The sequence below is a fragment of the Dipodomys spectabilis genome, unplaced genomic scaffold, assembly GCF_019054845.1.
Source record: "Dipodomys spectabilis isolate Male_0828 unplaced genomic scaffold, ASM1905484v1 ptg000118l, whole genome shotgun sequence".
In the NCBI taxonomy this organism is placed as follows: domain Eukaryota; kingdom Metazoa; phylum Chordata; class Mammalia; order Rodentia; family Heteromyidae; genus Dipodomys; species Dipodomys spectabilis.
The window spans coordinates 6,058,863-6,070,681 of record NW_024870795.1 but is presented as its reverse complement, the minus strand read 5'-3'; the positions used below and the strand labels follow the sequence as shown (position 1 = coordinate 6,070,681).

The window sequence follows — 11,819 nt, the reverse complement described above, 5'->3', positions numbered from 1 at the left end:
CACACACACCCAGACCCTATTATCAAGACTAAAACAGAAGGTACAACAGGACAGGAAAGCAGCAGCTTGCTGAAGGCCACCATAAAGAGTAGAGGAAACAGATCCACTTGGCAAATCAGCCAGGGTTCAGGGGTCAGGGAAAGCTCCCCGGAACGGGCCCTCTGAGCTGCAGGTTTAGGGCCTGGCCGGCGCCCCACGGGCGCCCTGGGACACGTAGGCCACCGGCCGCTGGGACCGAGCGGGGCCGGGGCCGGGCCTCCCGGCCCTCCGCCCTGCCAGCCAGGCCTCGCTCGCCCGGCCAGGCCGAGCGGGCCGGCGCAGGGGCCGACCCCGGTGTCCGCCCACCGCCCTGGGCGGGGCCTGGCTCAGGTGCGCGGCGCGGGCGCTTCGCGGAGGTAGGAAGTGTGTCCCCAGCGGCGGCCCGTGCCGCGCTCCCGCGAGACGCGACGCTCACCTGCGCCCCAGGTGAGCGGGGAGGGGGGCGGGGAGGCGCTGGGCCGCCGCAGGCTCACCTGGCGGGACAGGTAAGCCCCGCGCGGGCCCGAGGGGCTCCGGACCAGGGCGGCGCCGGTGTGGGGGTCCCCCTGGAGGTGGCGCCTAGACGGGGTGGGGAGGGTCCCGGGTCTGGTTCCTCGGGGGCCACCCCCCACTTCCGGGGTGCGCGGCCCGGCGGGGCAGCGGCCGGGGCGGGCGCCGGGGCCGTGCTCGCCGTCGGGGCCCGGGCGAGGGCGAGGCGCCGGGCCGCCCCCGTCCCCCGAGGAGCCGTGCAGGAGCCGGGAGCGGCGGCGGCGGCGGCCCGTGGGCGCGGGCCTTGCAGCCGCAGAGGGTGGTGCCCGCCCCGAGGGCAGCGCCGGCGGAGAGGCTGTGCCCGGCTCCGCGGCTCGCGGGTCCCCGAGCCTGAGCGCCCGCCGACGGGGTGTGGAGCAGCATGGAGGACCGGGGACCCCGGCGCGCCGGTGCCCCGCGTCCGGTGGAGGGGGGGGCGCGACACCTCCGGGCCCGGAGTGCAAGGCTGCTGCAGCCGCCTGCCCGCGGAGAGTGGGGTCGTGCACCCTCGAGGGTGGGCGTGTTCGCGGGAACCAAGGCAGAGAGGTCGGGGAGGGCTGACCGAATCCCTCAACCCTGGAGGACCAGCCTGTGGTGCCTTTATTTAAATGTGTGTGTGTGTGTATGAGCGTATGATTTTCTTCCCATTTTAAAAGATGAGGAAACGGAGGCCAAGAATCCAAATAGAGTCGGGAATCATCCTCCCCTCACTAAATGAAGTGACCAGTGTTTCTAGGACTGGCTGAGGAAGGGGAAGATGTTTGACTTCCACAGGGGGGGAAACTGAGGCCAGACCTTTCTTCCTTTCTCCCCACCTCATCCTCCCTATACTAGGGATGCAGTCCATAGCAAAGCACCCGGCTTCCAAGTCTAGCAGGCAAGAGTACCATCCTGCCTTTCCCAGCTTGGGAAAGCTGGCTGAGCTTCTGACTTCTCTTCCGTAAAGTGGAGACTTCACTGATTCACAACACAGTTGTTTGTTTTTAATGTAAATAGAATTAAGTGCACTTGAAAGTGAAAGGAAAGCCTGAAAGCAATTAGTGGCAGTCTTTTATCTGAGAGGGGCCCCAAAGAGGAGTGAATCCCTCACAGGGGAATAAGGGAGGTTTATTCAGATGGAAGTCCTGGGCTGCCTGTTTCTGAACCATTCACAGCTGTCTCCTCAGAACTTACCACAGCACTGGGTCCAACCATATATACGTGGGATTAATTTAATCAACCGCAGTGAGTACTAAAGCCTTGGAGGTGGGGAAGGAGATAAGGGCCCAGCCCATGTTCAGTCACCCTTAATACTTTCCCAAAGCTGGGACCTAAATGCTCAGCATGGTCCAACAGTGTGGACGCTGCCATCCTGTGGATCAAGGCGTGGGTCTGGAAGACTGGAGCCCCCACTGTGGGCCCTCCCAGAGTACAGGCTTGTCCATGCAGCTGGCACAGCTACCTCTTCCCTCCCAAGTAACAAATGGTTAGTGGAAGAGCCTGAGCAAGGGATGTATGAGACTCTGGGCCTGGCCAATTGGGTACAAATAGAACTGTGGCTTTCAACCACTTACTTAACCTCGTATGCTTCTGCAGGATGATGATACTACACGGGATAGTGAGAGTTGTTTTATTACAAAAAGCAATGCAAGCCACCAATAGTGGCTTTCACTAGAGTGCCAAATCCTGAGATTCAGGAGTTCCTCTGTTTTACCACAGTCCCTACAGAATTTAACACTGTGTTGAGCACACTAGGCCCTTTCCACACCTAGTATTTGTTAATTGAATGAATCCATGCCTAAGGCAACAGTGTTTGTTTGCTTGTTTTTCGTAGTATTGGTGAACTCAGGGCCTCACACTTGCTAGGCAAGCACCTCTATGGGATGCACGCCCAATCATCCAAGGAGGCAGATTTGTGTGTGTGTATGCATTCCGGAGCTTGAATCCAGAGCCTGCGTGTTGTCCCTGGGTTTTGTGCTCAAGGCTGGCATTCTTCTTGAACCACAACTCTGCCTCTGGCCTTTTGGTGCTTAGTTGGAGATAAGAGTCTCACAGACTTTCCTGCCCCTGCCCCGGTTGGCTTTGAACTACGAGACTCAGATCTCAGCCTTCTGAGTAGCTAGGATTACAGGCGTGAGCGATCAATGCCTGAATCAAGGCAAATGTTTAATCCTGTACCTCTGTTTGTGAGAACTTTAAAGTCACTTATTACAATTTTGGTTTGTACACCTTTGAAAATGGGATTGCACACACCCTGTCCTGTAAGACACTCGCCCCACTGTGGTCAGCTTAGATCCTAAGTCTTTTTCTCTATGTGTGGTCCTGGTTCTATCTGAAGTTGCATATAATGTGTCAGTATCCTAAAGCCCTGTCTGAACCTGACCCTGTTGCAGACACGGAGACAGAAAGAAGGCTGACGTGGTCTGTAGGCCTTGGGGAGATAGACTTATCCCAAAGCAGTGAGTACAAGAGGCTCCCACCTGACCAGGATCTTTAAGGTCCTCAGAAAAGGAGAGTTGAGTGGAGCTGGATTGGGCTGAATTGTCATGGGAAAAAAAGAACTCTTATATCTTCTCATCCACCCCAAATACACACATGCCTTCTAGATGTGTGTTAGTTGGTCAGTTTGAGCCATTTGAGATACATGTCCCTTTCCCCTAAACGCTCTAATGTTTATTTCCTAAGAACAAGAATGTTGCCTTTGCTCAATTAAAAGGTACATGCCTATAATCCTAGCATTCAGAAGGAAGATTGAGAGATCAAGGCTAACTCGGGTTGCAAAGCAAGATCCTGTCTCAAAAAGTAAGTAAAAATAATTGCAGTGATTCAGGAAATGCAACATTGATATAATGCTATTAAATAATGTGCAATCTGGGGCTGGGAAGGTGGCTCTGTGGTAGAGCGCTTGCCTTGCATGCCTGAGGCCCTGGGTTCTATTCCTCAGCACCACATAAGCAAAAAGAAACAAGCCGGAAGTGGCACTGTGGCTCAAGTGGTAGAGCGCTAGCCGTGAGCTGAAGATCTGAAGGACAGCGCCGAGGTCCAGAGTTCAGGCCCCACGACCAGACCCAAAAAAAAATGTGCAATCTGGTGTTTGTTTTGTTTTTTGGGTCTTTTTTTTTTGGTCGGTTGTGGGGCCTGAACTCAGCCTGGGCACTGTCCCTCAGCTCTTCAGCTCAAGGCTAGTGCTCTACCATTTGAGTCACAGTGCCACTTCTGGCTTTTTCTGCTTATGTTGTGCTGAGGAATTGAACCTAGGACCTCATGCATGCGAGGCAAGCACTCTACCACTGAGCCACCTTCTCAATCCTTTTTTTGGGAGGTGGGGGTTGGTCATAGGGCTTGAACTCTAGGCCTGGGTGCTGTCCCTTAGCTCTTCAGCTCAAGGCGAGTGCTCTGCCATTTGAGCTACAGTGCCGCTTCCAGTTTTCTGGTGGCAGATTGGAGATAAGAGTCTCATGAACTTTCCTGCCTGGGCTGGTTTTGAACTGTGATCCTCAGATCTCAGGCTCTTTAGTAGCTAGGATTACAGGTGTGACCCATCAGTGCCTGGCTCCAGAACCATTTTGTTGTTGTTGTTGTTGTTGTGTCCGGTCATGGGGCCTGAACTCTGGGCCTGGGCGCTGTCCCTCAGCTCTTCAGCTCAAGGCTAGTGCCCCACCACTTGAGCCATAGCACCACTCCCGGCTTTTTTCTGTTTGCTTAGGTGGTGCTGAGGAATCGAACCCAGGACCTCAGGCATGCGAGGCAAACACTCTACCACTGAGCCACCTTCCCAGCCCCATTTTTTAAAATTTTTCACACCAAGCCACCTTCTGGTGGCTCATGCCTATAATCCTAACTACTTAGGAGATTGAGATCTGCAGGACTGAGATTCAAGGCCCCCCAGGGCAGAAAAGTTTGCTTCATTCAATCTCTAATATAGCCATCAAAAAACAGGGCTGGAGGTATGGCTCAAGTGGTAGAGTGCCAGCCTAGGAAGCATTGAGATCTAAGTTCAAACCCCAGTACCACCAAAAAAAAAAAGTTTGCATTGACTGCAACAAGTAGAAGGAAATAGAGGTGGCAGGTGGGAGCCTTGATGGTATTTGGGTAGGAGGCGATGGCGACTATTTGGGAAGGTGGCACATAGGTTATGCACGCCAAAACTGAAACAAGATCTCAGGTATCCTGCTGCCCAGTTTCTCACTTAGCACTTGTTTTAAGGACCTGGTATCACTCAGTACCACACAAACAGAAAAAGCCAGAAGTGGTGCTGTCACTCAAGTGGTAGAGTGCTAGCCTTGAACAAAAAAAAAAAAGAAGAAGAAGAAGCTTAGAGACAATGCCCATGTCCTGAATTTAAGCCCTGGGACTGGCAAAAAAAAGGACCTGGTATCAGTAAGGCAGGGATAAAAGGATAAGGGATTGGGATCTCAAAGGCCCTCCCAAATAAACCAATACATAATCTTCAATCTTCTCTGACTCCTAGAATGTATTATATATTCTACATGTCCCATCTTTTTTTTTTTTTTTTTTTTGTCCTGGGGCTTGAACTCTGGGCCTGGGCACTGTTCCTTCAGCTCAAGGCAAGCACTTGAGCCACAGTGCCACTTCTGGTTTTCTGGTGGTTAATTGGAGATAAGAGTCTCATGGATATTCTTGCCTGGGCTGACTTTGAACCACAATCCTCAGATCTCAGCCTCCTGAGTAGCTAGGATTACAGGAGTGAGCCACTAGTACCTGGCTAGCTTTTCTTTTCTTTTTCAGACAGGGTCTGGCCTCAAGTTCCCAATCTTCTTACTTCATCTTCCCAAGTTCTGGGATCGCAGGCATGTACCACTACATTGGCTCTCTTACTTGCTTTGTGTGTGCACATGTGCACATGCTCACGAGTTCTGGGTACAAGCACTGAACCATAGCTTCTTTGCTCAAGGTTGGTGCTCTATCAGCTCCACTTCCAGCTTTTTAGTGGGTAATTAAAAATAAGAGTTTCATGGACTCTCTTGCCCAAGCTGGCTCCAAACTGTGATCCTCAGATCGCAACCACCTGTGTGGCCAGGATTACAGGCATGAGCCAGCAATACCACCTTTCTAGACATGACATTAAATTCATTCACATTGTTGTAAAACTATCACTATATCGATCTCCAGCTATTTTTTGGGTTTTGTGGGGTTTGTGGTTTTTTGGTGTGTTTGGTTATTGTTAGTTTGAGGTTTTGTCTTTTTTTTTTGGTCGGTCCTGGAGCTTGAACCCTGGGCCTAGGAGCTTTCCCTGCACTCTTCAGCTCAAGGTGAGCCTTCTACTGCTTGAGCCACAGTACCACTTCTGGTTTTCTAGCGGTTTATTGGAGATAAGAGTCTCACAGAGTTTCCTGCTTAGGCTGGCTTTGAACCGTGATCCTCAGATCTCAGCCTCCTGAGTAGCTAGGATTACAGATATGAGCCACCGACACCCCGCTAGGTGTTTTGTTTCTAATGTTTATTTATTTATTTTTGGTAGGTCGTGGGGCCCAAACTCTGGGCCTAGGTGCTGTCCCTCAGCTTTTCAGCTCAAGGTTAGTACTCTACCGCTTGAGCCACAGGGCCACTTCCGGCCTTTTCTGCTTATGTGGTACTGAGGAATGGAACCAGAGCCTCATGCATGCAAGGCAAGCGCTCTACCACTGAGCCACCTTCCCAGCCCCTGTTTTTTATTTTTATTTATTTTTAATTTTTTTTTGGATCCGGTCATGGGCCTGAACTCTGGGCCTGGGCGCTGTCCCTCAGCTCTTCAGCTCAAGGCTAGCACTCTACCATTTGAGCCACAGTGCCACTTCCAGCATTTTTTTTTCTGCTTATGTGGTGCTGAGGAATCAAACCCATGGCCTCATGCATGCAAGCAAGCACTCTACCACTGAGCCACCTTCCCAGCCCTGTTTTTTATTTTTGATGGTACTGGAAACAACTCTCAGGGCCATCTGTGGCCCCCTCTCTCCTTCCAAGTTCCTCAGCTGAAATTCTTATTTATTTTTTTTTTTTCATCATGGGGCTTGAACTCTGGGCTTGGGCGCTGTCCTTGTGCTCTTCAGCTCAAGGCGAGCGCTCTACCGTTTGAGCCACAGCACCACCACTTCCGGTTTTCTAGCGGGGGCGGGGGGGGGGGGGTTGTGGGGGGTATTGGAGATAAGAGTCTCACAAACTTTCCTGCCCGGGCTGGCTTTGAACCTCGATCCTCAGATTTCAGCCTCCTGAGTAACTAGGATTACAGGCGTGAGCCACCGGCGCCCGGCTCCTCAGCTGAAATTCTATACCCATACAATACTGACTCCTCCATTTCTCTCTACTCCCAGTCCTGGCAACCACAATTCTATTCTTGTCTCTCCAAATTTGACTGCTGATATGTCACAAAAGTAGGATAGTATAGTGTTTGCTCTTTTTTTTTTTTTGGTTCCAGTCATGGGGCCTGAACTCTGGACCTGGACGCTGACCCTCAGCTCTTCAGCTCAAGGCTAGTGCTCTACCACTTGAGCCACAGCACCACTCCCGGCTTTTTTCTTTTTGCTTATGTGGTGCTGAGGAATCGAACCCAGGGCCTTAGGCATGCAAGGCAAGCGCTCTACCACTGAGCTACCTTCCCAGCCCCTGTTTGCTCTTTTTACTCTAGCTTATTTTACTCAGCATCATGTTCATATATCAAGGTCCATTGTGTGTGTTTGTGTGTGTGCATGTGCATGTGTGTGGCTCTGGGGGTTGAACTCAGGCCTGGCATTTGCTAGGCAGGTGCACTATCACTTAGTCAGCTTTGCCAGTCCCACATACAATTTTGTTTATCCATTCATCATTGTTGTTCTCACTTTATGACTCCTGTAATAATGCTGCTGTAAACATGGATGTGCAGATATCTTGGTTCAAGTTGCAGTTTTCAGTTCTGTTGGCTGTATACCCAGAAGTGGAGTTGTTGAGTCAGACGATTTGGGGGTGTCCTGTGCCTCTAGACAAGTGCTCTACTGCTAAGCCCCATCCCTAGCCCGTGGGCTTGAGTTTTGAAGAACCACCTCACTGTTTTCCACAGTAATCTACACTTTATAGCCTGCCAGCAATACACAAGGGTATTTCTTGGTATCCTAACACTTGTTATTTTCTTGACTTTTTTTTTTTTTTTTAATAATAGTCGATGTGTGGATGACAAGTTCAGGAAACTTTGAAATCCAGTTAGACTACATAGAGAACTTTCTCTTTGGGAAGATAAATGAGAGTATGGCATACTGGGCCCAAACCAGTCACAAGCTTCTCAGAGCTTTCAAGCTCTGTGACTCGGTCCAGGAGCACGGTCCTGACCGCCGCTCCTGACTTCTTTCCTGGCTTCTCCCTTGCAGGTGCCTGGCTGCAGCAAGCCATGCAGTAAGCCATGCCCCGGCCAGGACAGCCCCGCCCATCATCTGGGCCACCATGCTTGGGACCCTGGGAGCGGCCAGTGGCTTACGATAAGCCACCCCAGCCTCCTCCTGGCCGTCGCACCCGTAGGCCAGACCCCAAGGACCCTGGCCACCATGGGCCGGAGAGTATCACCTTCATCTCTGGCTCTGCGGAGCCCGCCGCTGAGCCCCCAGCCTGCTGCCTGCTCTGGCGCCCCTGGGGATGGGACTGGTGCCGGGCTGCCTTCTGCTTCCGCCGCTGCCGGGATTGTCTGCAGCGCTGCGGGGCCTGCGTACGGGGCTGCAGCCCCTGCTTGTCAGCAGAGGACTCCACCGAGGGGGCTGCTGAGGTCCACTGGGCCAAGGAGCACAACGGTGTGCCCCCCAGCCCTGACCGGGCACCCCCCAGCCGCCGGGATGGCCAGCGCCTCAAGTCCTCCATGGGCAGCAGCTTCAGCTACCCTGACGTCAAGCTCAAGGGCATCCCGGTGTACCCCTACCGCAGCGCCACCTCCCCAGCCCCCGATGCGGACTCTTGCTGCAAGGAGCCACTTGCCGACCCCCCTCCCATGCGCCACAGCCTGCCCAGCACCCTGGCCAGCAGCCCTCGGGGCTCGGAGGAGTACTACTCCTTTCATGAGTCAGACCTGGACCTGCCGGAGATGGGCAGTGGCTCCATGTCCAGCCGGGAGATCGACGTGCTCATCTTCAAGAAGCTGACAGAGCTGTTCAGCGTGCACCAGATTGACGAGCTGGCCAAGTGCACGTCTGACACAGTATTCCTGGAGAAGACCAGTAAGATTTCTGACCTGATCAATAGCATCACCCAGGACTACCACCTGGACGAGCAGGACGCCGAGGGCCGCCTGGTGCGGGGCATCATCCGGATCAGCACACGGAAGAGCCGTGCCCGCCCACAGGCCAGAGCTGCCACCCCTGCCGCCGCCGCCGCCCCTGACAGTGGCCATGAGACCATGGTGGGCTCCGGGCTCAGCCAGGATGGTAGGTGGGCTGGAGGATGTGGAGGAAGGGGGGCAGTGGGAGAAGCTCAGGCCACTGGATTGCTGGCCCCTTAGTAAGTCCCTGCTCTTCCTCCTCCAACTCCCATCTGCTCTTCCCAGTGAGGTCTGAGAAGCAAAGAGCTGGGACCCCAGGAGCCAGCCCCCTTGCACTGTCTGCTCAGCTCAACTGTCAAGAATTCTCTCGCCTGCTACCACCTGCAGGCTAACCTGGGTATAGCAGGACCCCAGGGCACATGAATTTGGACTTCTGACCAGGCCTACCCACACACACATATACAGAGCTTATCTGCCTTGTAAGATGGGGCCTTGATAGCTCAGCCTGGCCTTGAGTCACATCTTCCCGCTTCAGTCTTCTAAGTGCTAGGGTTCCAAGTGAGCCCCATCTCTTTCAGCTTTGTGGATTTTTTTTTTGGGGCGGGGGGAGGGCCCAGTCCTAGAGCTCGAACTCTGGGTTTGGGTGCTGTTCCTGAGCTCCTTTTAGTTCAAAGCTAATACTCTACCACTTGAGCCACAGCTCTACTTCCAGCTTTTTTGTTAATTGGAGTTAAGAATCTCATGGACTGGGGCTGGGAATGTGGCTCAGTGGTAGAGCACTTGCCTTGCATGCTCGAGGCTCTGGGTTCGATTCCTCAGCACCACATAAGAAAACCGGAAGTGGTGCTGTGGCTCAAGTGGTAGAGTGCTAGCCTTGGGCTGAAGAGCTGAGGGACAGCGCCCAGACCCAGAGTTTAGGCCCCATGACCGGACCCAAAAAAAAAAAAAAAAAAAAAGAATCTCATGGACTTTCCTGCCTGGGCTGGCTTTGAACTGCGATCCTCAGATCTCAGTCTCCTGAGTAGCTAGGTGTGTTGCTTTGTGTTATTTTAAGGGTTATTCCTCTGGCCCTGCCAGGGTGAGTGGCCTCTCCACTGAGCTGCCAGCAGGAATAGGGGTTGGTACTGAGAGGATATCATACTGACACTGCCCTTCATGTTCCTTCTCTAGAACTAACAGTGCAGATCTCTCAGGAGACGACAGCAGATGCTATTGCCCGGAAGCTGAGGCCGTATGGAGCCCCAGGTGTGATCTGGACCTAATGAGTGCAGAGGGTGGGAGACTACTCTAGGAGCTTCTTTACCAGCTTCCTCTTGGGGTGGGTGAGGATGGGATTAGGAAGGGACAAGGGACCTGAGCAGTCACATGCCCACTCAGTCCTGTGAGCTCAAAGCATGGGACAGGTGTTCAGAAGAGACAAGCTGGGAGTGATCTACCTCCAAGCTCTAAGCCAGTCATCAGGGAGGAGGGCAGAAGTTTCTAGTGCTGTCTCCTGGGAACAGGATCACTTCTTTTAACAGAGGGATACTGAGGTTCAGGGGTCAAAACAGTGGGTCAGCGGGGCAGGATGAAGACCAGGCTCAAGCCCTGCTCTGTTCCTTCTCAGCAGGCTTCTCCCTGGCTGTGGGCCCTGGATGAGCTTCTTCCCCTCTCTGAGCCTCTGCTTCCTCTCCCAACCAGGGTACCCAGCCAGCCATGATTCGTCCTTCCAAGGCACCGACACAGACTCCTCAGGAGCCCCCCTGCTCCAGGTGTACTGCTAACCCCTACTGACCCCAGCAACTCGCCCCTCCTGGGAGAAGCATATCCTACAGCACAGAGGGCCCAGAGTCCCTTTGAGCTCACACAGAACCAGGAACTCAGGAGCAGTGCCCACTCCCATTCCTCCTTTGGTTGACTGGTTCCTGGACCGCTGCATTTCACAGGGCCATAGTGCCCACATTCCCTACATCCCCAGCTGGCCTGATCCCTCCTCCCTGGGCCTGTTCCTGTGGCTGATCACCAAAAGCAAAGACTTGGGAGTTACATCCCCATAATGCATCACCCTAAAGCAATCATGGAAACTGTAAAAGACATTTATGTGGCCTCGGTTGGGGGTTGGTAGGGCCTGTTTGAAATTCTGTGGGCAGTGCCCGCTCATTATGCTCCGATTCTACATGTTAACATGATTATAGCTTCAAGTACAAAGGCAGCAAATGCCTGCCTGGTCATCTGGGCTCTGGTATAGTCCTTTCAGTCCCATTTGCCTTACCTAATCACTGCTGGAGCAGGACACAGGATACACGTCCAGCCTGGCCATGTTGTAGAGTTGAAGTCAGAAGGCTACCTATGTCCTGGATTCACCGAGAGAGCTAACAAAAGGGTATGACAGGGCCAGGCACTGGTGGCTCACACCTGTAATCCTAGCTACTCAGGAAGTTAAGATCTGAGGATCATGGTTCAAAGCCAGCTCCGGCAGGAAAGGCCATGAGACTCTTACCTCCAATAAAACCACCAGAAAACTGGAAGTGGCACTGTGGCTCAAGTGGTAGAGCACTTGCCTTGACCTGAGGAGCTTAGGGATAGTGTCTAGACCCAGAGTTCAAGCCCAATGACTGATGACAAAAAGTTGGACAGGTTTTTAGGGGACCAGGAGATACTTAAGTCCCAGAAGGCTTAACTCAGGGCCTCAGTGCTATTTCTTTCTTCTTTGTTTTGGGTCAGTTGTGGGGCTTGAACTCTGGGCTTGGGTGCTGTCCCTCAGCTCTTCAGCTCAAGGCGAGCGCTCTACCACTTGACCTACAGTGCCACTTTCAGTTTTCTGGTGGTTTATTGGAGATAGGAGTCTCACGGTCTTTCCCGCCCGGGTTGGCTTTGAATCATGATCCTCAGGTCTCAGCCTCCTGATTAGCTAGGATTACAGACCTGAGCCACCAGCACCTGGCCCTGGGTGCTATTTCTTTTCTTTTTTTTTGGTACTGGGGATCGAACCCAGGACGTTGCACTTGCTAGGCAAGCACTTTGCCACTGAGCTACATCCCAGCCCACCCTGGGTGCTATTTCTAAGCTTCTTTGACTCAAGGCTAGTGCTTTACCACTTGAG

General features: G+C 53.0%; 1 protein-coding gene across 2 annotated transcripts; it reads left to right on the top strand.

Moving 5' to 3' along the window:
• Nucleotides 1-387: 387 nt before the first annotated feature.
• Nucleotides 388-10,952, top strand: Kdf1 (keratinocyte differentiation factor 1). 2 transcript variants are annotated; one of them, XM_042688644.1, is made up of 4 exons: nucleotides 388-465; nucleotides 7,863-8,903; nucleotides 9,908-9,982; nucleotides 10,418-10,952. In XM_042688644.1, exons 2-4 carry the CDS (start codon nucleotides 7,895-7,897, stop codon nucleotides 10,498-10,500), a joined length of 1,167 nt encoding a protein of 388 aa, XP_042544578.1. In that variant the 5' UTR covers nucleotides 388-465; nucleotides 7,863-7,894; the 3' UTR covers nucleotides 10,501-10,952. The 2 variants fall into 2 exon arrangements, with proteins under 2 accessions (XP_042544578.1, XP_042544577.1); XM_042688643.1 differs by having other exon boundaries at nucleotides 388-524.
• Nucleotides 10,953-11,819: the final 867 nt, after the last annotated feature.